Genomic DNA, 25,721 nt, shown 5'->3' with positions numbered 1-25,721 from the left:
GGTAAAATTTTATATTTGCATCTTGTTCAATTTGCATATTTCAGGCTCAAACAACTTGAGTACTTCTTATCTACGCTCCCCAGCCACTTACTGTAATTTGTTGGCATAGTTGTGTACTGTTTATTTGAGCATCTTTTGTACTCACAGTAAAGTCACACCTCCTGTTATATTCCTAGTTTATTTGCTCCTGTTATTTGCATAGGGAGGAAGCTGCATCTGCTACTACTTGCTTCTGAGGAAGGACCCAGGTAGGGTCTGAAACGCGCTAAGTGTTGTGTGGACTCCAATCAGCAGCTGCAAGGGTGATGTTTGGTATATCTTAGAGGTCTCCAGTGGTGAGTATTTACCCGGGTTTGTGTAATCCCCTTCCATCGTGGGAATCTAAGGGAAACTTACCTGCCCTTCAGACGGTCACTTTTGGAGTGATGTATATGCTTGTTTCTATGTTTTTATTGCGAGTGCAATGTTTTACCATTAAATACTTTTTTTTGCATAAAAAGGTATTGCACGATTATTTATCTACTGTGCATTCACTGCACCTTGATGCAATCAAGCTATAAGGCAAAGTGGGCACACTTTTTGTATTTTATCAGGTTCTGCAATTGGAAAAATCAGAACAGAAGTAATTGAGAGCTGACTTTTGGAATTCCCCTAATAAGTGGACTTTCATTAAGAGCAGACTGCTAAAGGTGTGATTATCATCTTCCCTTACATGGTTATAACTCAGCGCCATTGTATTAGTTTCACTGTTTTTTATTATGTTTATGTAGAGGGTGCTTTTTAGAGACCCTCAGAAATCTTGAAACAGGCAGCTTTGTTTATTTTATTGCACACTACTTATATGTTCTTTTACTAAATACAATTTTCTAGGCTACGGCATTGCTTATGTTAACAAGTGAAGCTGGTGGCAGAAATGAAAAATGATGCCCACCAGAACCATCGCAAACTAATTCGCAATTGTGTACACATTTGAGACCTATACTCAAAAATTAGGAACTTTGAGGCTAAGGGTTGGTCTATGGCTACGCAGACTGAACACAGCAGTAGTGACTCAGGCGCCATGTTTTTGCATGTACAAGTTTGCTGCCATCAGCAAATATATATTCCCAAAATGGCTTTGACACGCCTGCTTTTTCTCAACCACTCCCCATAAATACTCCATTGACATCTCCAAACAGTCACTTCCAGAAAATCAACATTGCAAGCGAGATCTCAGCATCCCCTTCACACATGCACATTGCGATCACAGCACATGCATAGTCTGCTGATAAACGCCCACTGCGTGATAATTGCCCATTGTTGAGTCAAAGTCAAAGATAAAGTGTGTGTGAAAAAAATCGAATCAATTTCAAAACCTGTGAGAACTGTCATGGGTGAAATTATGCTTAATTCACACTTCCAAAGCCAGTGAAAATGATTTCTTTATTTTTAACCTGGAAGGTCAGAATCAGAGCCGGTTCCCGGCCTACTAGCGCCCATGCATACATTGAAGGGGCACACGGTCCTGTAAAAGTGGGTGTGGCCTCGCAACTTTATACTATCAAACTATAAATAAATATATTTTCACATCCCCTCTACACACAGTAACACCCACCGTAGTGTTCCTTAAACATAATGGGCGGGATTCAATTCTTTTCACCCCTTTCCAAACTCGTTCTGTTTCTGCCCTCAGGGATGTTGTATCATTATTTCGGCTCGCTACCACCGGAGTAGCGAGGCACCCAACCCTTTACACAGTAAACCTGATTACTATGGGCGCAATATGCGCGATAACGGAGATCATTTTAGAAAGGATATTGGGCGTGATATATCATTTGAATCTCACCCAATGTCTCCAGTATAGTGTCAGATACATATAATGACCCCAGTAGTGCCTAATACACATACGCCCCCAGTAGTGCCAGATACACATTATATGCCAAAGTTACAGAAGAAAAGAGATACTCTGTGTTGGGGCACGCTTGAAAACTAAAACTTAACTTTTAATTAGAGTCTGATAAAATTATGGTACACAGATAAACACACATACATATATATAGTACTTTAGGAGAAGGTCATAAAATTGTTATAGCCTTTCTCCACTTGTATTCTTTGTTCAGAGAAATGATTCTCACTCAAAAGATAATTAGGAGTAACAATTCTCCAATTAATATGACTATTTAAGGTGACAGTGACACCTGAGGTGAAAATATTAGGAATTAAATTTCAGCATAACAAGATAATAAATTCTTTAACATGTGGTACATAAGCATTTGATATAATAAATTTTGACTAAGATTTTAGTCCATCAGCCAATGCCTATTGTAATGGTGTATCCTTGTAAGGGTTAATCTGCTATTTTTAAAGTTTCTGATCACCAAGTGCAGTAAGCGAAAAAAAGATTATTTAGATGAGTAAATGATCAGAAAAGATAATGAATATGAAGAGAAGAATATAGATATGAAAGCGGTAATGGTCAACAAGCCACCTTCAGGTAAACGGCCGTCTGTGTTAAGTGGTGCTGAACAGTGCACGGTTCAGCCCACTCACCCCCTGGTATCGTATATTTGACGAAATTTTGGTCATTCAATTATTTAAGATTTGCTTAATCTGCTACTTATTATTTATAGTGTTAAAACTTTTAACGCTCTTCAATGTTTTCTAATTTTCATCCTCATATTTCAAGCAGTGAAATATAAATCATATTTATTACGTATGCCTATGGGATATCTTCAACACCTGTTTTCGGTTCACCTTTGCTGCACCCTAGGGCTATCGCTACTAGCGATAAAAAACTTTTTTTGCCCACTTCTGTTAGGACTAAGAATATGCAATATCTGAAATCGGATGCTGTATTATTATAAGAAATCTTAAGATATCTGTGTAATTTCACACTAATATTCATTAGGCTCAGGTAACCCGCCTCTCTCATCTACTGTCCGCTATATAAAACATATATATGACAGTAGACAGCAGAAGACGGGCCCTGAACCTATACGTTTCCTATATCCTGCTATTTCAGTACTCTCTCATCCTGATGCCAGTCATACAACTGCTCTGCAATGCAAAAGTAACAGAGAGACTGTGCACAATAAGGGACAGCAGAAGTACTCCTTCTGGTATATGCCAATAACTATACACCATTGCATTCACAATCTATGTGATATTACTGCCATATCTCACTGGCTACGCCCAATCTCGCCTGATCTTGGAAGCTAAGCAGTGAATAGCCTGATCAGTGCCTAGATGGGAGACTGCTAGGGAATATTAGGTGCAGTAATAAATACCTCTGTATTCATGTGAAAAGCAGAGGTGTTGGAGCAACCTTTGACCATTACCGCTTTCATATCTATATTCTTCTCTTCATATTCAATTATCTTTTCTGATCATTTACTCATCTAAATAATCTTTTTTCGCTTACTGCACTTGGTGATCAGAAACTTTAAAAATAGCAGATTAACCCTTACCAGGATACACCATTACAATAGGCATTGGCTGATGGGACTAAAATCTTAGTCAAAATTTATTATATCAAATGCTTATGTACCACATGTTAAAGAATTTATTATCTTGTTATGCTGAAATTTAATTCCTAATATTTTCACCTCAGGTGTCACTGTCACCTTAAATAGCCATATTAATTAGAGAATTGTTACTCCTAATTATCTTTTGAGTGAGAATCATTTCTCTGAACAAAGAATACAAGTGGAGAAAGGCTATAACAATTTTATGACCTTCTCCTAAAGTACTATATATATGTATGTGTGTTTATCTGTGTACCATAATTTTATCAGACTCAAATTAAAAGTTAAGTTTTAGTTTTCAAGCGTGCCCCAACACAGAGTCTCTCTTTTCTTCTGTAACTTTGACACGTACTATTGACTCTGGGTGCACCACCAACAACAGCAATTCCTTGATTTCCGATACAGGCATTTCTTATGCATATGCACTGTTGGTTTACAAGGGACAAATTTTATAAGAGCCCATTATAAAGAAATTTCTACAGTCCTGTGCGGCACCAAATTGACCTTCTTCACACATTATATGCCTCCAGCAGTGCCAGATACACATATGCCCCCAGCAGTGCAGTGCTAGATACAGATATGCCCCCAGCAGTGCCAGAACCACATTATATACCCCCACAGTGTTGAAACACATTATATAACCCCACAGTGTCAGATACACATTATATGCCCCCACAGTGACAGATACACATTATATGCCCCCACAGTGACAGATACACATTATATGCCCCCACAGTGTCAGATACACATTATATGCCACCACAGTGCCAGATACATATTATATGGTCCCACATTGTCAGATACACATGACCCCACAGTGCCAGATACACATAATGTGCCTCCACATTGTCAGATACACAATATATGCCACCACAGTGCCAGATACACATTATATGGCCCCACATTGTCAGATACATATGTCCCCACAGTGCCAAATACACAGAATATGCCCCCACTGTTACGCACACCAGTGCTAACAGGAGTATACCGGTGTATGAACAGAGAGGGAAGCGAAGCAAACGAACTCACAGACAGTATAACATAACATACACAGGAGGTGATGGAATAACTAATAAACACAAAGTGAACGGAGAAGCCCAAAGGCTCAGGAATTGGGTATCTCCCTAGTGTCAGGAATGCTCAGATGGAATAGAGCGGACAATGAAGCGAGGTGTAGTGATTTAACATGTGGAGCACCTGAAAATAAGATTTTACTTACCGATAAATCTATTTCTCGGAGTCCGTAGTGGATGCTGGGGTTCCTGAAAGGACCATGGGGAATAGCGGCTCCGCAGGAGACAGGGCACAAAAAGTAAAGCTTTTCCAGATCAGGTGGTGTGCACTGGCTCCTCCCCCTATGACCCTCCTCCAGACTCCAGTTAGGTACTGTGCCCGGACGAGCGTACACAATAAGGGAGGATTTTGAATCCCGGGTAAGACTCATACCAGCCACACCAATCACACCGTACAACCTGTGATCTAAACCCAGTTAACAGTATGATAACAGCGGAGCCTCTGAAAGATGGCTTCCTTCAACAATAACCCGAATTAGTTAACAATAACTATGTACAATTATTGCAGATAATCCGCACTTGGGATGGGCGCCCAGCATCCACTACGGACTCCGAGAAATAGATTTATCGGTAAGTAAAATCTTATTTTCTCTATCGTCCTAGTGGATGCTGGGGTTCCTGAAAGGACCATGGGGATTATACCAAAGCTCCCAAACGGGCGGGAGAGTGCGGATGACTCTGCAGCACCGAATGAGAGAACTCCAGGTCCTCCTTAGCCAGAGTATCAAATTTGTAAAATTTTACAAACGTGTTCTCCCCTGACCACGTAGCTGCTCGGCAAAGTTGTAATGCCGAGACCCCTCGGGCAGCCGCCCAAGATGAGCCCACCTTCCTTGTGGAGTGGGCCTTTACAGATTTAGGCTGTGGCAGGCCTGCCACAGAATGTGCAAGTTGGATTGTGCTACAGATCCAACGAGCAATCGTCTGCTTAGACGCAGGAGCACCCATCTTGTTGGGTGCATACAATATAAACAACGAGTCAGATTTTCTGACTCCAGCTGTCCTTGCAATATATATTTTTAATGCTCTGACAACGTCCAGTAACTTGGAGTCCTCCAAGTCACTTGTAGCCGCAGGCACTACAATAGGCTGGTTCAGATGAAATGCTGACACCACCTTAGGGAGAAAATGCGGACGAGTCCGCAGTTCTGCCCTGTCCGAATGGAAAATCAGATATGGGCTTTTGTAAGATAAAGCTGCCAGTTCTGACACTCTCCTGGCCGAAGCCAGGGCTAGAAGCATGGTCACTTTCCATGTGAGATATTTCAAATCCACCTTCTTTAGTGGTTCAAACCAATGAGATTTTAGAAAGTCCAAAACCACATTGAGATCCCACGGTGCCACTGGAGGCACCACAGGAGGCTGTATATGTAGCACTCCCTTAACAAAGGTCTGGACTTCAGGGACTGAAGCCAATTCTTTTTGAAAGAAAATCGACAGGGCCGAAATTTGAACCTTAATAGATCCCAATTTGAGACCCATAGACAATCCTGATTGCAGGAAATGTAGGAATCGACCCAGTTGAAATTCCTCCGTCGGAGCACTCCGATCTTCGCACCACGCAACATATTTTCGCCAAATTCGGTGATAATGTTGCACGGTTACTTCCTTCCTTGCTTTAATCAAAGTAGGAATGACTTCTTCCGGCATGCCTTTTTCCTTTAGGATCCGGCGTTCAACCGCCATGCCGTCAAACGCAGCCGCGGTAAGTCTTGAAACAGACAGGGACCCTGCTGAAGCAAGTCCCTCCTTAGAGGTAGAGGCCACGGATCTTCCGTGATCATCTCTTGAAGTTCCGGGTACCAAGTCCTTCTTGGCCAATCCGGAACCACTAGTATCGTCCTTACGCCTCTTTGCCGTATAATTCTCAATACTTTTGGTATGAGAGGCAGAGGAGGAAACACATACACCGACTGGTACACCCAAGGCGTTACCAGCGCGTCCACAGCTATTGCCTGCGGATCTCTTGACCTGGCGCAATACCTGTCCAGTTTTTTGTTGAGGCGAGACGCCATCATGTCCACCATTGGTCTTTCCCAACGGGTTACCAGCAAGTGGAAGACTTCTGGATGAAGTCCCCACTCTCCCGGGTGAAGATCGTGTCTGCTGAGGAAGTCTGCTTCCCAGTTGTCCACTCCCGGGATGAACACTGCTGACAGTGCTATCACATGATTCTCTGCCCAGCGAAGAATCCTTGCAGCTTCTGCCATTGCACTCCTGCTTCTTGTGCCGCCCTGTCTGTTCACATGGGCGACTGCCGTGATGTTGTCCGACTGGATCAACACCGGTTTTCCCTGAAGCAGAGGTTCTGCCTGGCTTAGAGCATTGTATATTGCTCTTAGTTCCAGAATGTTTATGTGAAGAGACGTTTCCAGGCTCGTCCATACTCCCTGGAAGTTTCTTCCTTGTGTGACTGCTCCCCAGCCTCTCAGGCTGGCGTCCGTGGTCACCAGGATCCAATCCTGTATGCCGAATCTGCGGCCCTCCAATAGATGAGCACTCTGCAACCACCACAGAAGAGACACCCTTGTCCTTGGAGACAGGGTTATCCGCAGGTGCATCTGAAGATGCGACCCTGACCATTTGTCCAACAGATCCCTTTGGAAAATTCTTGCGTGGAATCTGCCGAATGGAATTGCTTCGTAAGAAGCCACCATTTTTCCCAGGACTCTTGTGCATTGATGTACAGACACCTTTCCTGGTTTTAGGAGGTTCCTGACAAGCTCGGATAACTCCTTGGCTTTTTCCTCCGGGAGAAAAACCTTTTTCTGAACCGTGTCCAGAATCATCCCTAGGAACAGCAGACGAGTTGTCGGCATTAACTGGGATTTTGGAATATTCAGAATCCACCCGTGCTGTTTTAGCACTTCTTGCGACAGTGCTAATCCCATCTCTAGCTGTTCTCTGGACCTTGCCCTTATTAGGAGATCGTCCAAGTATGGGATAATTAATATGCCTTTTCTTCGAAGAAGAATCATCATCTCGGCCATTACCTTTGTAAAGACCCGAGGTGCCGTGGACAATCCGAACGGCAGCGTCTGAAACTGATAGTGACAGTTTTGTACAACGAACCTGAGGTACCCCTGGTGTGAGGGGTAAATTGGAACGTGGAGATACGCATCCTTGATGTCCAAGGATACCATAAAGTCCCCCTCTTCCAGGTTCGCTATCACTGCTCTGAGTGACTCCATCTTGAACTTGAACTTCTTTATGTACAGGTTCAAGGACTTCAGATTTAGAATAGGCCTTACCGAGCCATCCGGCTTCGGTACCACAAAAAGAGTGGAATAATACCCCTTCCCTTGTTGTAGAAGAGGTACCTTGACTATCACCTGCTGAGAGTACAGCTTGTGAATGGCTTCCAAAACCGTCTCCCTTTCGGAGGGGGACGTTGGTAAAGCAGACTTCAGGAAACGGCGAGGTGGATCTGTCTCTAATTCCAACCTGTACCCCTGAGATATTATCTGCAGGATCCAGGGATCTACCTGCGAGTGAGCCCACTGCGCGCTGTAATTTTTGAGACGACCACCCACCGTCCCCGAGTCCGCTTGAGAAGCCCCAGCGTCATGCTGAGGCTTTTGTAGAAGCCGGGGAAGGCTTCTGTTCCTGGGAAGGAGCTGCCTGTTGCTGTCTCTTCCCTCGACCTCTGCCTCGTGGCAGATATGAATAGCCCTTTGCTCTCTTATTTTTAAAGGAACGAAAGGGCTGCGGTTGAAAAGTCGGTGCCTTTTTCTGTTGGGGAGTGACTTGAGGTAGAAAGGTGGATTTCCCGGCTGTAGCCGTGGCCACCAAATCTGATAGACCGACTCCAAATAACTCCTCCCCTTTATACGGCAAAACTTCCATATGTCGTTTTGAATCCGCATCGCCTGTCCACTGTCGCGTCCATAAAGCTCTTCTGGCCGAAATGGACATAGCACTTACCCGTGATGCCAGTGTGCAGATATCCCTCTGTGCATCACGCATATAAAGAAATGCATCCTTTATTTGTTCTAACGACAGTAAAATATTGTCCCTGTCCAGGGTATCAATATTTTCAATCAGGGACTCTGACCAAACTACCCCAGCACTGCACATCCAGGCAGTCGCTATAGCTGGTCGTAGTATAACACCTGCATGTGTGTATATACTTTTTTGGATATTTTCCATCCTCCTATCTGATGGATCTTTCAGTGCGGCCGTCTCAGGAGAGGGTAACGCCACTTGTTTAGATAAGCGTGTTAGCGCCTTGTCCACCCTAGGAGGTGTTTCCCAGCGCTCCCTAACCTCTGGCGGGAAAGGGTATAATGCCAATAATTTCTTTGAAATTATCAGCTTTTTATCAGGGGCAACCCACGCTTCATTACACACGTCATTTAATTCTTCTGATTCAGGAAAAACTATAGGTAGTTTTTTCACACCCCACATAATACCCTGTTTAGTGGTACCTGTAGTATCAGCTAAATGTAACGCCTCCTTCATTGCCAAAATCATATAACGTGTGGCCCTACTGGAAAATACGGTTGATTCGTCACCGTCACCACTGGAGTCAGTGCCTGTGTCTGGGTCTGTGTCGACCGACTGAGGCAAAGGGCGTTTCACAGCCCCTGACGGTGTTTGAGTCGCCTGGACAGGCACTAATTGATTGTCCGGCCGTCTCATGTCGTCAAACGACTGCTTTAGCGTGTTGACACTATCCCGTAGTTCCATAAATAAAGGCATCCATTCTGGTGTCGACTCCCTAGGGGGTGACATCCTCATATTTGGCAATTGCTCCGCCTCCACACCAATATCGTCCTCATACATGTCGACACACACGTACCGACACACAGCAGACACACAGGGAATGCTCCTAACGAAGACAGGACCCACTAGCCCTTTGGGGAGACAGAGGGAGAGTTTGCCAGCACACACCAAAAGCGCTATATATAACAGGGATAGCCTTATAATAAGTGCTCCCTTATAGCTGCTTTATATATATCAAAATATCGCCATAAATTTGCCCCCCCTCTCTGTTTTACCCTGTTTCTGTAGTGCAGTGCAGGGGAGAGACCTGGGAGCCGTCCTGACCAGCGGAGCTGTGAGAGGAAATGGCGCCGTGTGCTGAGGAGATAGGCCCCGCCCCTTTTCCGGCGGGCTCGTCTCCCGCTATTTAGTGAATCCAGGCAGGGGTTAAATATCTCCATATAGCCTCTGGGGGCTATATGTGAGGTATTTTTAGCCTTTATATAGGTTACATTTGCCTCCCAGGGCGCCCCCCCCCCAGCGCCCTGCACCCTCAGTGACTGCGTGTGAAGTGTGCTGAGAGGAAAATGGCGCACAGCTGCAGTGCTGTGCGCTACCTTTAGAAGACTGCAGGAGTCTTCAGCCGCCGATTCTGGACCTCTTCTGACTTCAGCATCTGCAAGGGGGCCGGCGGCGCGGCTCCGGTGACCATCCAGGCTGTACCTGTGATCGTCCCTCTGGAGCTGATGTCCAGTAGCCAAGAAGCCAATCCATCCTGCACGCAGGTGAGTTCACTTCTTCTCCCCTCAGTCCCTCGTTGCAGTGATCCTGTTGCCAGCAGGACTCACTGTAAAATAAAAAACCTAAGCTAAACTTTTTCTAAGCAGCTCTTTAGGAGAGCCACCTAGATTGCACCCTTCTCGGCCGGGCACAAAAATCTAACTGGAGTCTGGAGGAGGGTCATAGGGGGAGGAGCCAGTGCACACCACCTGATCTGGAAAAGCTTTACTTTTTGTGCCCTGTCTCCTGCGGAGCCGCTATTCCCCATGGTCCTTTCAGGAACCCCAGCATCCACTAGGACGATAGAGAAATTATGTTGCTAAGAGCAACAGAAAAACCCCCAAAGGGTTACCAACGGGTGTGGGAATAAACTCCTTGGTCAGAGATAGAAATATAGACACAAGGAGAGTATCCACAATCCTAACCCCCACTTGCAGGGCACAGGTTCAGCTTACTGCCACTAAACTGACACCTGGACGCCCTGCACAGTGAGGGAGGATTAAGCAAGCAGGTCTGAGAGTACAGCCGCAAACCTGCTGGGTTCACAGAATAGCAAAAGAACCCCAGCAGGTCAAACAACTGACTCCAGTCTTACTGCTAGGTCCGGATTGGCAGAATGAAGTACCGAATCCCAAGGCCTATTCGCAGTAAGCAACAAGTAAATACAAAGTCACACAGTACTAGCTAATTCTCTGGAACTGACTAACAAACAAAGATTCAGCAGCATTTGCCTAACCTGAGAGGATGGTTTATATAGCAGGTGCTGTCCACGCCCCACTCAGACCTCACAGACTGTGAGCACAAAACCAGCGCCGGATTCCCTGCCGTGCACAGAGCCTGTAACCACTACACAGTAAAAACCCGGACCGGAGTATCAGCTGCGCTCAGGTTACTTCGCTAACACTTGCCTCCCGGTTGCCATGGCGACGTGGCAGCACAGAGCAGGAGATCCTAACAGTACCCCCCCTCTGACGAGGGGTCAAAGAACCCCTACCACCGGGTTTATTGGGGAACTGCGAGAAGAAAGAGCATATCAGTCTGGGGGCATGAAGATCACAACTGCGCACCCACGACCGCTCCTCCGGGCCATACCCCTTCCAGTGCACCAAAAATGACAGCCGACCCAGAACCATCTTGGAGTCAAGAACCCTTTCAACCACAAACTCCCTCTGACCCCGTTTCAGAAGAGGAGAAGGTCTTCCACTGGAAGAAGGATTACTAACCGCCAGTTTTAAAAGGGAACAATGAAATGTTTTATTGATACCCAATGAACGGGGCAGATCTAACTGAAATGCCACCGGATTGATAACCCTGGTGATCTTATAAGGGCCGATGAACCGGGGGCCTAACTTATGAGATGGCTGTCTCAACTTCAAATTCTTGGTGGACAACCAGACGAAGTCTCCTAATTTGAAGCTGCAGGGTCTTCTCCGCTTATCAAAAACCCTTTTGGTCACTAATGACACAGACACAAGGGCTTTCTTCACTTTCCTCCAAATACCCCTAAGGACAGAAACAACAGAGGAACCACCAGGCGTGGAATCCAGGGGGTCAAAAGAATTGGCCTTAGGATGATGCTCATACACACAAAGGAAGGGAGAGATCCCTGTAGCAGAGTGAGCCGCGTTGTTATAGGCAAACTCCGCCATGGACAGATGAGCAACCCAGTCAGTATGACACTTGGAGACATAACACCTGAGGAACTGCTCCAAGGACTGGTTCACCCTCTCAGTCTGCCCATTAGACTGTGGATGGTAGCCTGACGACAAGCTCACAGAAATCTGGAGATCAGAACAAAATGCCCTCCAGAATTTGGCCACAAACTGGGATCCACGGTCAGAGACCACATCAAGTGGCAACCCGTGGAGGCGCACAACATGCTGCATAAATAACTCAGACAGGCGTCTGGCCGATGGCAACCCAACCAGTGGAACGAAATGCGCCATCTTCGAAAACCTGTCAACGACAACCCAAATGGCTGTCATCCCCGAGGATTTGGGCAAGTCCACCACAAAATCCATGGAAATGTGGCTCCATGGCTTAGACGGAATAGAGAGTGGATGTAATAGGCCGACAGGAACCCCTCTAGGAGTTTTATTTCGGGCACAAACGTCACATGCCCGAACCCACTGATCCACATCCCTAGCCACCGAGGGCCACCACACCGCCCTAGACAGCAACTCCTGAGTTCTGGCAATATCCGGATGCCCTGCCGACCTCTTGGCATGGAATTCCAGGAACACTCGCTGTCTTAACCTAGGAGGCACAAACGAGACCTACCGGAAGGTCTGGAGGAGCCTGCTCCTGTGCTCTAAGGACTAATGACAAGAGGTCCTGGGTAATGCCCACTTTAATACATGATGGGGACACAATGGGCAATGGCTCCTCGGTGGTCTCTTGAACTGGAGCAAAACTCAGCGAGAGCGCATCAGCCTTGATGTTTTTTGACCCAGGGCGATATGTTATCAAAAAATTAAAGCGAGCAAAAAACAAAGCCCATCGTGCCTGCCTGGCATTGAGCCGCTTCGCTGACTCTAAATATGCCAGATTCTTATGGTCGGTGAGAATTGAGACCACAAACTTAGCCCCCTCAAGCCAGTGTCTCCACTCCCCGAGTGCATCCTTTATAGCCAACAATTCCCGGTTACCCACATCATAATTCATCTCGGCAGACGAAAATTTACGGGAAAAGTAAGCACAGGGATGAAGGCGATTATCAGACACCCCCATCTGAGAGAGCACTGCCCCAATACCTATCTCAGAGGCATCCACTTCTACCACTAAAGGACGCTCTGGATCTGGGTGTCGCAGCACCTTGGCCGAGACAAATGCCCTTTTGAGACGGGCAAAGGCCGCTTTGGCCTCACAAGACCAGTGAGCAACATCCGCCCCTTTCTTAGTGAGTGCCACCAAGGGGGCCACTATAGACGAAAATCCAGCGATAAACCGTCTATAAAAATTCGCAAAGCCCAGAAAACGCTGAAGCGCCTTCAAACTAGTGGGCTGCACCCAATCCAGGACTGCCTGTACCTTAGAACCCTCCATTTGGAAACCTTCTGAGGAGATAATATACCCTAGAAATGCGATTTGCTGGACTTCAAACTCGCACTTCTCCAGCTTCGCCCCAAGCTGGTGGTCTCTGAGTTTCTGGAGGACTAAGCGTACATGCTTCCGATGTTCCTCCAGGGAATGAGAGAAGATTAGGATGTCATCTAGATAAACAACTAAGAATCTATCCAAATATTCCCTGAGCACATCGTTCATGAATTCCTGGAAGACTGCTGGGGCATTAGAGAGCCCAAAAGGCATCACCAAATATTCATAATGCCCTGAGTGGGTATTAAAGGCAGTCTTCCATTCATCCCACTCTCTTATTCGGATTAGATTGTAAGCACCGCGTAGGTCAATCTTAGAAAAAATGGTGGCAGTACGAAGTTGGTCAAACAAAACCGAAATGAGAGGCAGTGGGTACGAGTTTTTAATCGTGATACGGTTCAATTCCCTGAAGTCGATGCAGGGTCGCAACGAACCGTCCTTTTTACCCACGAAGAAGAACCCCGACCCAACTGGGGACTGTGAGGGTCTGATAAATCCCTTAGCCAAGTTCTCCTGAATGTACTCTGCCATAGCCTGAGTCTCAGGACGTGACAGGGAGTACAACCTGCTCTTGGGAAGCTTAGCATCCGGCAACAAATCAATGGCACAGTCATAGGGGCAATGGGGAGGTAGTACCTCCGCAACTTTTTTGGAGAACACATCCGCAAAATCTGCATAACATCCTGGCAATCCTGGCAAACTTAGCTGCGAGAGCCTGACTGGAAGGCTCAAGCAACTCCTGAAACAATCACTACCCCAACTAAGAATCTCCCCAGAGACCCAATCAAATTGAGGGTTATGGGCCCTTAACCAGGGTAACCCCAAAACCAATGGGGCAAAAGAACAGACAGTCACATAAAAAGACAATTTTTCAGAGTGTGTGGCTCCAATAAACAAAGGAATTTGGCTGGTGCAGGAGGTAATTTTACCCTGGGACAATGGTTCCCCGTTTAACCCACAGATCTCAATCTCTGATGCCAAAGGTACTGAGGGAACAGAGTGTTCCAGGGCGAATTGACGGTCCATGAAAACCCCATCGGCCCCACTGTCAACAAAGGCCTCAGTCTTGACAGTTTGACCGAGGATCTCCAAAGTCACCGGAATGAGAAAAGTCTTTTTGGGAAATTCTGACTTCTGGCCTGACAGGATATTTCCCATCACCCTCAGGCCCTGAAGTTTTCCGGTTTTTCTGGGCATGATACTACAACATGACCTTTATTCCCACAGTACAAACACAAACCCTGCTGTCTCCTCCGCGTCTTCTCACGCGAGGAGAGGCGGGTAGCCCCAATCTGCATAGGCTCCTCGGAATATTCCTCAGAGTCTGAGGTTCCCTTGGGAAAAAAGGAAACTGCGGTCTCCCTTTCAAGCCTACGCTCTCTCAGCCGTCTATCCACCCGGATGGATAACTGCATGAGCTGATCTAAGCTATCAGGCGAGGGATATTGTACCAGTTGGTCCTTTATCTGGTCAGAAAGGCCCCTTCGGTACTGGTTTCTCAGGGCTGGGTCATTCCACTGGGTATCATGAGCCAACCTCCGAAACTCTGTACTATAAACCTCAGCTGGCCGTCGCCCTTGCTTAAGAACCGTAATCTGAGCCTCGGCTGAAGCCATCTTGTCAGGGTCATCATACAAAATGCCCAGTGCCGTAAAAAAAGCATCAACACTTTTAAGTGATGGACAGTCAGGCTGTAACCCATATGCCCAGACCTGTGCGTCTCCTTGTAGCAAGGAAATCACCATGCCCACCCGCTGAATCTCCGACCCAGAAGACTGGGGCCTAAGCCTGAAATATAGCTTACAGCTCTCCTTGAAACAAAAGAACTGCGAGCGATCTCCAGAAAAACGATCCGGGAGATTTACTTTCGGCTCCTTAGCCCCTGAACTTGCCGCTGCTGCTGCGGGAGCTCCGCTAGCGGCCTGCGGGGTGTTCATTTTAATGGACATCTCATTAAATTGTCGAGTCAGGACCTGCACCTGATCGACCACCTGTTGCAAAGTATTTTGAGGGGTATGCTCCATAGTCCCACAAAATTTCAACAGGAGTAGGGCTGCTGAATATGTTACGCACACCAGTGCTAACAGGAGTATACCGGTGTATGAACAGAGAGGGAAGCGAAGCAAACGAACTCACAGACAGTATAACATAACATACACAGGAGGTGATGGAATAACTAATAAACACAAAGTGAACGGAGAAGCCCAAAGGCTCAGGAATTGGGTGTCTCCCTAGTGTCAGGAATGCTCAGATGGAATAGAGCGGACAATGAAGCGAGGTGTAGTGATTTAACATGTGGAGCACCTGAAATTATGTTGCTAAGAGCAACAGAAAAAACCCCAAAGGGTTACCAACGGGTGTGGGAATAAACTCCTTGGTCAGAGATAGAAATATAGACACAAGGAGAGTATCCACAATCCTAACCCCCCTTGCAGGGCACAGGTTCAGCTTACTGCCACTAAACTGACACCTGGACGCCCTGCACAGTGAGGGAGGATTAAGCAAGCAGGTCTGAGAGTACAGCCGCAAACCTGCTGGGTTCACAGAATAGCAAAAGAACCCCAGCAGGTCAAACAACTGACTCCAGTCTTACTGCTAGGTCCGGATTGGCAGAATGAAGTACCGAATCCCAAGGCCTATTCGCAGTAAGCAACAAGTAAATACAAAGTCACACAGTACTAGCTAACTCTCTGGAACTGACTAACAAACAAAGATTCAGCAGCATTTGCCTAGCCTGAGAGGATGGTTTATATAGCAGGTGCTGTCCACGCCCCACTCAGACCTCACAGACTGTGAGCACAAAACCAGCGCCGGATTCCCTGCCGTGCACGGAGCCTGTAACCACTACACAGTAAAAACCCGGACCGGAGTATCAGCTGCGCTCAGGTTACTTCGCTAACACTTGCCTCCCGGTTGCCATGGCGACGTGGCAGCACAGAGCAGGAGATCCTAACACCCACATTGTCAGATACACATGTCCCCACAGTGCCAGATACACATAATATGCCCCTACATTGTCAGATACACGTGTCCCCACAGTGCCACATAAAACACAGTAACATAAAATGCTCCTACAGTGCCCGATACACATAAAATGCTCCCACAGTGCCAGATACACAGGTGCCCCCAGTGCCAGATACACATAAAATGCTCCCACAGTGCCAGATACACAGGTGTCACTCACAGTGCCATACAGGGGTTAAAGTGGGTGGGAACGAGGTGGAACTGGGTTCCACCACCTGTAATGGTACGGGGAACTAGTTGCACCTCCTCCATTGTCCTGCACAGTCTTTCCTACAGAAAAGCCCGTCCCATCACCTACATCAATCGATGTAGCAGGCGGCGCTAGTGTTACTGATGAGATGTAACCACCTCCCCCATCCTCGGGTCCTGGTGGATCCATGGTCCTCCTCCATCTACAGCCCACCCCTCCTGGTACTCACACACACTGTCTCTGTTGGGCACTACAACTGTGGGCATTATGTATAAGGGGCACTACTATTGTGGGAATTAGGTATAAGGGATACTACTGTGGGCATTGTATATACCAGGCACTCAGGGACGTGCGGTGAGCTAAATGGCTCAGGAGGCACTAGCTAGCACCATATTTACCCACAATATATGAGCCAACGTGTACATCTGGGCATTATACACAGGTGCAGCAGTATAAACTCATGGAAATTTGGTGAGTTTTGATCAGAGATGTGCGGAAAAAAAAGATAATTTTTACTCCAGAGTTTTGGCTACAAAAATAATTAGAACAATATAAAGAAGATATTTCAAACCTATTCTTTATATTTTATATACTTTATACAGTCAAAACTCTGGCACAAACATTAGTATGACAGGAAGGGCTCTGTCTCACCTGCCTCACCCCACCGCAAATCACTGCGGGCACTACTGTGGGGCATAACGTGTATAAAGGGTACCATTGTGTAATGCATCATGAATAAAGGGCACTACTGAGTGATGTAACCATAATAAGGGGCATTACTATGTTGTGTAATATGAATCAGGGGCACTACATGCTGTGTAATGTGAATAAGATTGTGCTACTGTGTGGTGTCATTTGAATTGGGGGTACTATCGTGTGACCACGCTGCATCTTTGTGAAATCAATGTCCCTTTATAAAGTATTGGAAATAGGGTACTAATTTACAGTTTGCAGGGGGTTAATGAAAACACTAGCACTGGCCTTGGCTCTGCTTATGTGAGGTGGGAGGGGGTGGTAGGTGGCGGGGTAAATTAATTCCACCACCTCTACGGGACCACTTTAAGACCTGGTGCCAGATTCACATAAAATGCTCCCACAGTGTCAGATACACATCTCCCCCACAGTGCCAGATACACAAAAAATGCTCCCACAGTGCCAGATACACGTGCCCCCCATAGTGCCAGATACACAAAAAATGCTCCCACAGTGCCAGATACACGTGCCCCCCATAGTGCCAGATACACATAAAATGCTCCCACAGTGCCTGATACACGTGCCCCCCACAGTGCCAGATTCACATAAAATGCTTCCACAGAGCCAGATACACGTGCACCGTGTAGTGCTGCTCACCGCCGCTGACTTCCCCCTGCTGGTGCCTCCACCTCTGCCGCGCCACTGCTTCTGTGTGAGGGGAGGACAGCGCAGCTTGTGCCTCTCCTTCCCCTCACTCCCGTCTCCGGCGCCCCCCTGCATGAAATCAGCTGCCAGTCTGTCAGCCAGTCATAGCTTGCGGTCTGGCAGCAGCTGCCGCTGCCTGTCCGTGAGCTCTGATTGGATGATGGACCTGGTCAGAATATAGGGGGTCATTCTGACCCTTTCGCTCGCTGCGTTTTAATGCAGCAGAGCAAACCGGTCCCTACTGCTCATGTGCCGGCGCCGTAGTACGCCAGCCCATGCCAGGCGGCAGAAGACCGTAGCAGGGATGCGATTGCCTCTGCCTGATTGACAGGCAGAGGCAATCGCTGGGCGGGAGGGGGCGGAACAGCGGCGTTTGGCTGCCGTTTCATGGGTGCGGTCCGGCCAACGCAGGCGTGTCCGGACCGAACAGGGGGGGTGGGCCGCAGCAGCTGCGTGACGTCACACGCAGCCGCTGCGTGCCGGGGAGAGATGAGTAGCTCTCTACCAGCACGCTAAAGCTGCGCTGGCCAGGAGCTACTCTTGAGGTGCAAAGGCATCGCCGCTGTGCGATGCCTTTGCACTTCCCCGGGGGGGGGCGGACTGACATGCGGGGCGGACTAGCATGTCAGTGTGAATGATCATAGCTGTGCTAAATTTAGCACAGCTACGATCAACTCGGAATGACCCCCATACTACAGAACATCAAATAGCCACCTCCTTAAAAGTACAAATGATAAAACAGAACCCATAATGTATATTTTTGGAATTCATAAAACAATGAATAAAATTAATTGAATATTAACCCATGTTAATGGAGTTTGTTGCATACTAATTAGGTAACAACAAGCGTCATGATAAGCCATGGACCTCTAACAGGCTCTTATCAAGTTCATTATAATTTTCAATAGACATGAACAAAGAATATTGGTGGGATCTTTCAGACATCAAATTATTCCATCTATGTATAATACAGTATCTTGCACAGGACAGTTTAACACGCAATAGGAACCTTGCAAATTAATTTTTCAGAAGCTTCAAGCATGGAGTAAATAAACATGTGAAATTGGAAAACATTATTGTGCGAGTTGCAAAATAAATTAACCTTTTTTAATCCCCCCCCCCTCAAAATAAATAAATAAATAAATAAATCTACAAATCTTTAGGGTCATTTATGAAGAGTCGCGTTGTAAAACCTGACACTTCTGAGCGTGTTGATGCCTGCTATTTAGAAGGGCAATGCTTTTACTAGCTGTGTCTTGCTAGTAAAAGCATTGCCCTTTTAAATTAACTATCGTGCATAATAAACACACTCAGAAGTATCAGGTTTTAACCGACTCTTCATAAATAAACCCCTTAGTCTCTGTATTAAGGAAGATGGTACTACATATATGTTTTTCAATGTGTAGATTGCTAAAATCCTAAAACTACCTAAGAATACAGTATCAACCTTATAGCTCACTTACCGTATAAATCTAGAGAAATAAATGTACACACCTGGTCTTATTCTAATAAAATATCATAACAAAAAGTTCTTGGCACTTACCCCAGAGATTATTTTATACTTATTCACTCGCTTTTTTTTAACAGGCTCTTCCATATTTAAACGTACAGTCGAATCCATTTTCTTAATGAGTAGTTACTGCTGCTTTCCTGCAGCTGCCAAACATCAGTTACAGTAGAGGTGCTACCTACTCTGAATAGCTTGTGAAATGCAAACTAATCTTTGTTTCCTCTTGCAAAGAAATCCCTAAAGGTGTAACCACATAGCGAGACACTGGGAAGATACTAACAAAAACATATTAAGGGTCAAAGATTAACAGTTTTATCTATGAAGATTGCAGCAATGCTGAATAGATTAACTTTTTTTCCTATTAACTGAAGGCATAGTACAATCTAAGATAATACAGTTTTATATCTTCCCCACTGTGTTCCACTTGCCTCCAGTAATGCCTTGATAAACAGCCAATTGAAATACAAACATTAAAACTCATTGGGACAGATTTAATTATTTGCAACAAGACCTACGTAATAGAATATTGCTGGAAAGAACTACGACTTATTTTTGCTTGCGCCCCATAGAGGTGACAGTGAAAATGACCTACAGTACATTACTGTAATACCTGAAAGCGCTTGTCAAACAGGAGTTCATGGCTACTGTAATTGACATTCCACCATTTCACTCAGTGTATTGTGAAATAATGCAGTTCACTCACAACTGTTACTTTCTCAATAAGATAATCATACATTTAAATCCTGCTTATTTACCGTTTGCTTCATCAGTTGATGCTAAAGTTTTGTACAGTATATATATTATTGGTTTGATTGAAATGTACTGTCAAAATATAGTACACTTGTCAGTCAGTGGCGGAACTAGTGAGCGGTGGGCCCAGGTGCGACAAAATGCTTTGGGCCCCCCCATCCCATCCAAGTCAACCCCCTCACCCCTGGAGAGGATCTGGTGAGGGGGACCTGCTCAGGGCCAGAGAAATGGATACCTAGCAACAGTGCCATAACTAGACATTTTAGCACTGTGTGCAAGAAACGGGATCGGAGCCCCACCCCTGCATGCAAAACAGGGGCATTGCGTGCCGTAGGCGCGCGCAAAAATACATAGTGGCGTGGCTTCATGGGGAAGGGGTGTGACCACAAAATAATACCAATTCATAAAACGGTGCACAGTAGTCTCCATTATTCAAATTACGCCGCACAGTAGCACCACTACACCAGGTAGAGACCCTTTTACACCTTACGGCAGACAGATTCCCCCTTTTTACACATTACATCAGGCAGATTCCCCCTTTTTACACATTACGGCAGGCAGATTCCCCCTTTTTACACATTACATCAGGCAGATTCCCCCTTTTTACACATTGCGGCAGGCAGATTCCCACTTTTTAGTTTTACACATTGTGGCAAGCAGATTCCCCATTTTTACACATTGCGGCAGGCAGATTCCCCCTTTTTACACATTGCGGCAGGCAGATTCCCCCTTTTACACATTGCGGCAAGCAGATTCCCCATTTTTACACATTGCGGCAGGCAGATTCACCCTTTTTACACATTACGGCAGACAGTCCCAAGAAAGACAGAAAGAAAGAAAGAAAGAAAGAAAGAAAGAAAGAAAGAAAGAAAGAAAGAAAGAAAGAAAGAAAGAAAGAAAGAAAGAATTATACTTACCCTCTCCGCTGGCTCAGGCTCCTCGGTGCAGCTTCTGGTCACGATTCCCGGGCAGGAGAGAAGGAGGAGGAGGGAGGTGGAGGAGGGAGCCGCAGCAGCGCTGTGTTATTGGTGGAGGCGCTGCTGCTGCTGTCCCTCTGCTTCACTATAGGCTGTTCTCGGAAGACAGCCTATAGTGAAGCAGAGGGACAGCAGCAGCAGCGCCTCCACCAGTAACAAAGCGCTGCTGCGGCTCCCTCCTCCACCTCTCTCCTCCTCCTTCTCCCCTGTACCGCTGCGCTCCTCTCCTCTCTATCCGGGCGGCTGTGTGCTGCGGGCAGCGGTTGCCCGCAGCACACAGCGGCATGTAATGAGTCAGTTTGACTCATTACATGCTTTGGGCCCCTGGACAGAGGCGGGCCCCAGTGCAACGCACTGGTTGCACTGGCGGTAGTTCCGCCTCTGTTGTCAGTGATACTTTATGTTTACATTTTGTCTTAAGTAATAGCAATATTTGGTACAAAAAAACAATAGAAACAGAGGACACATATTAATAACAATATTGAACAATAAAATATGAGAGATGTTGCAAGGGCCTTGCTCAAAATAACTCACAATACAAAGAAAATGTGATCGTTAGGATCACTTTCCAATCACGTTATCATTAATGTTAGCAACTGCTAATATTTACATCCCGTTAGCTTAAATCACATTTATCCATGCAAAATCCATACAAAGCAAGCTCTAGCCAATTCATGCACACCCTGCCTTGACCCACCCAATCAGTGCAGGAGTAGGGCCCTAGGCTGACACCGCTGCCCATAACACGTGATATCATGCTGAGGATTACTAGCAACAGGAAGGAGATCACTGCCCAGAGCATCCAGGCACACCACAAGCCAAATACAGGTGACATAGGGAGCCCTGGGCCACAGGAAGTGACACTGCTCGCAAACCCCTAGTTACAGCCTTGTATTCAATTATGCCCACTTTTCAACTGACCATGCCCAAATTTCACCCACTTAATAAACCCCATGGCTTTATCTCTCTCCAAGGTTTGCTACCTTGATATCTTTTTAGGTCTATTAACCAAGATAGTTGGGAGGTATGAGTTAGGTTTAAAATTGGGCATAAAAATCACTGTAAGTTGAGTTCTTTAAAATTTTCTATAAATTCCAATTTAATCTGAAAGCATCTGTTTAATAACAGTAACATTTCTGTCCATTTCATATGCATATAAATTAAAGGGGTGTACTATGAGATACTGGCGCTCAGGATCCTGACTGCCGGAATGTCGGCAGCAGGGCGAGCGCAGAAGATCCTCTTGCAGGCTCACTGTGCTTGCCACCGTGCGCCACGCTATTTATTCTACCTCCAGGGGTATCGTAGACACCCCAAGAGGGAGAATAGTTGTCGGTATCCCAGCAGTCGGGATCCTGGTGCCGGTATGCAGAGTGCCAGGAACCCGACAGCCAGGATATCGAGTGCCCCCCCCCCAATTAAAGTGTCATTGTGTTATTGTCCTCTATGCATCTGGTTCCAAGGCACATTTGAAAGCCACTGTGATGGTGTGGAGAAAGGCTTAGATTCAAGAACACACATGCTCTGATGCAGAGAAGTGAATGTATTACCTGTGCATAGCATATATTGCATGAATTTACACTGTGCATGCAAATGAGGATGGGAAGAGACGAAACAATGAGGGTGGGAAGAAATGTTCTGACGTAGGCTCTGTGAGGGAGTGTTCATGCAAATGTGTGACATGTAGACCATCATGTAACCGTATAAGCACCTATATCTTTAGCACCTAGTATACGGCAGATGAAAGTGCCCATTGGTGGTGATGATGACTAGCAGTAAACTATATACATACTTTACTTCCAAGTCTGCATCAGCCCCGCTGTGTCTCAATGTGCCCGTTTCAGGCTCTCTGAGCTCACATAGAAACAACATAAGACCTGCAATGATAAACTTTTTACTGAAAGGGGTAAAACAGGAGAGATCTCAAACATTATTAGTCTCGCACAGAAAAATATAACATACAACATCATACACTGGACAATAAATGTTAATAATCTATATACAGTATATAAAAATGGACATATGTGTGTATGTATGTGTGTATACATGTTCCAGCATAACTCTGGAATGCCTGGAGCAATTTACACCAAACTTGGTACACATATGGCTTACAATCTGGAAAAAAAATACTGTGGGGGTAAGACAACCCTAGGGATGGGGGTGGGAAGGGGGTGACATGTAAAAATCCATAGTTTTCGGGGTCGCAGAGATGAATAGTGACACTCCCAATGCCGTTTCAGTCCAAGTTCAGCCCCCATCAGCGGGTGTAGTATGGTTTGCCGGCGGTCGGGGTCCCGGCAACCAGCATACCGGCGCCGGGATCCCGACCGCCGGCATACTGACAGCTTGATGAGCGCAAGTGAGCCCCTTGCGGGCTCGCTGCGCTCGCCACGCTGCGGGCACGGGGGGGGGGGGGTTGAAGGGGTAATGAACTTAAACTTGAAGATGGGCGCAATGAAAATAGTCCTATTGTGGTAAGATTTCCACGCGGGTGAAGCCGCGGGTAAAAGGGTAGTGTGTATATATAAATATATATAGCTAATACCACTGACTTATCACAAAATCTCCTGAACCATAAGGACATTTGGACAGTAGCTTGCTTTGTGACGCAGGGGAAATTTTTCAAAATTCCACCCACATCGAGGTTACATGGGGGGGAGATGATTATTGGAAATTCCCCCCTCCAGAGGCAGGGGCGTTTCTACAGAGGAGGGGGCCAGTGTGCACCTCCGGGTGGGCCCCCTCCTCTGCACAGCGCTGTAGACAGCGTAGTAGACTCCGGCACTGTGCTGGAGTCTACTGCGCATATCTCTGGAAACATGGCGCCCGCCATGATCCGGAGACCAATTTGGCTACCGCGCATGCGCGGCGGCCATTTTGGTGGCGATTTTCACCGCGATTGCAGCTCCCGGCGCTGGACTCCGGAAAGGTAAGTATTAAAATGGGTGCAATGGGTGCGGTGTGGGCCCCCCTGGACCCAGGGGCCCGTGTGCACCGCACCCATTGCACCCATTATAGAAACGCCAGTGTCCAGAGGAGAGTCATGTTGCCAGCGATACCAAGTCACGGAGGGGGAAGAACACAATGCTCTGTTCCTGGACAGCTTGGTAGTCAACAACTGCTTATTTGCTGTGTATAGGGTACCAACAACTCTTCCAGTGACCTTAAGTGTTGTGCAAAAATCTTTAACTTTTTACATCAAAGGAGGAGCCCTAAGGAGAGCGAGAAGCTGAACAAGGAGACCTAGGGCCCTATAAAATAGATTCAGCCTGCAAACCTTACATATTTAACATACAACCGGCGGAGCTTGGCCTGTCGTCCCAGCATTTACAGCACTGAGCAGGGCAGCATCAAAGGCAGGACGGGGCAGAGAAGGAGGCGGATTATTCTCCTCTGCACAAGCATTTTGACAGCATCAATCCAGGAAGCCCAAAAGTGCGGTCTGACAAAGATTGGCATTATTCTTAAAATGCCGTAGCGAAGCATGGGTATTCAGCTAGTAGTTAAATATATCACAGAGTCTACCAATGTGTAGGGCAGGGAAGTGCAGTCAGGGGAGGCAGTGCCTCCTCTGTCATTAATGATCAAAATAATACAAAGAAGATACTTATGACACATACTCTGTGTCATAAGTACCTTCTTTATATTAAATCTAATAATTTTGTTCTATTAAATTACTTTGGGAGGCACTGATTGCAGTGCCTCCCATTGACAATGAGAACGGGGATAAAGCGGGGGCCGGGGTCAAGCACTCTAGGCTATAAAAGCCCATTCAAAAAAGTTGAGAAAAGCGGTACTTATACAAGTGCCTCGCTGGCAGGAAAAGCACGCCCTTGTCAGCGAGGCACATGTGATTGGACAGTGGATCCAGTGCTGGATCCGCTGTCCATTCACCCATATGCGGCGTAACTGGACCCGGCGGATGGAAGAGTGAGTCACCCACCAGGCAGCAGAGTATGTGCGGTGGCGGCCGGCGCTCTTCCCTCTCCTCCAGACTCCCAGCCAGCAGCAGCAGCAGCACCTGCACTCTCCCAGATGGGGGTCTCTGCACAGGACAAGTCTGCTCAGGACCAAGGTGAGAGAGGGGGCAGCTTGGCTGGACGTGTGCTGTCTGCAGGCTGTGTAAGTGCAGCAGTGCGTCCCTGGCCATTGAATTCACTGCACGTCACTGGTAGGGCTACATCACTAGTTATTCTAAAGGTTAATGAAGACAAACTACATACCTCCCAATTGTTCCGCTTCCAGCAGGACAGTCCCGTTTTTATGGGACTGTCCCTCCTGTGTGCCATAGTGTCCCACAAGGGGAAAAAGTTTGTGCACTGTTACCGCTGCTTTATACAGAGCAGTGTGTAATAAATCTATTCACAGTGCAGGGGGAGAGCCTGGGACAGCCCCCCACCGAGTTGTAAATGAGTTTTTGCCATGAGGCTTCATCCCCTTCCTGATGAGGCTATGCCCTTTTTCAGGTGGGCATGAGTGGAATCCTGTTTTCAGTGAACACAATGTTAGGAGATATGAAACTATGCTGCTGCAACTTTACCCTAACATTAAGTCTGACGACTTTTAGTGCTTACCAGCCACTCTGTCTGACCCCTTGATGTGGCTCTACTGCCATCTACTGTCAGTCACAATATTGTCAACTTACTTATTACACATTAGCTAAGATTATTTCCATTAGCAAGACTTGGCATCTGCATTATACACATATGACTTTGT

General features: G+C 46.5%; 1 protein-coding gene and 1 pseudogene across 2 annotated transcripts in view; one reads left to right on the top strand and one right to left on the bottom strand.

The window, feature by feature from the left end:
* The window catches only part of ENPP3 (ectonucleotide pyrophosphatase/phosphodiesterase 3), a 352,328-nt gene extending 326,833 nt beyond the window's left edge, over positions 1–25,495 (bottom strand). The window contains exon 1 of one of the 2 annotated variants that reach the window (XM_063917307.1): positions 25,229–25,495. In XM_063917307.1, coding sequence (XP_063773377.1) covers positions 25,229–25,294 — 66 coding nt within the window. In that variant the 5' untranslated portion in view covers positions 25,295–25,495. Of the gene's footprint in view, positions 1–19,311; positions 19,717–25,228 lie in introns of those variants that run through there. The other variant, XM_063917306.1, reaches the window with a different exon arrangement.
* Positions 3,144–3,262, top strand: LOC134912577 (5S ribosomal RNA; annotated as a pseudogene).
* Positions 25,496–25,721: the final 226 nt, after the last annotated feature.

The sequence above is a fragment of the Pseudophryne corroboree genome, chromosome 4, assembly GCF_028390025.1.
Source record: "Pseudophryne corroboree isolate aPseCor3 chromosome 4, aPseCor3.hap2, whole genome shotgun sequence".
NCBI lineage: Eukaryota > Metazoa > Chordata > Amphibia > Anura > Myobatrachidae > Pseudophryne > Pseudophryne corroboree.
Note: the sequence above shows the minus strand (reverse complement) of the source record. Positions and strands in the feature narration are given on the sequence as shown.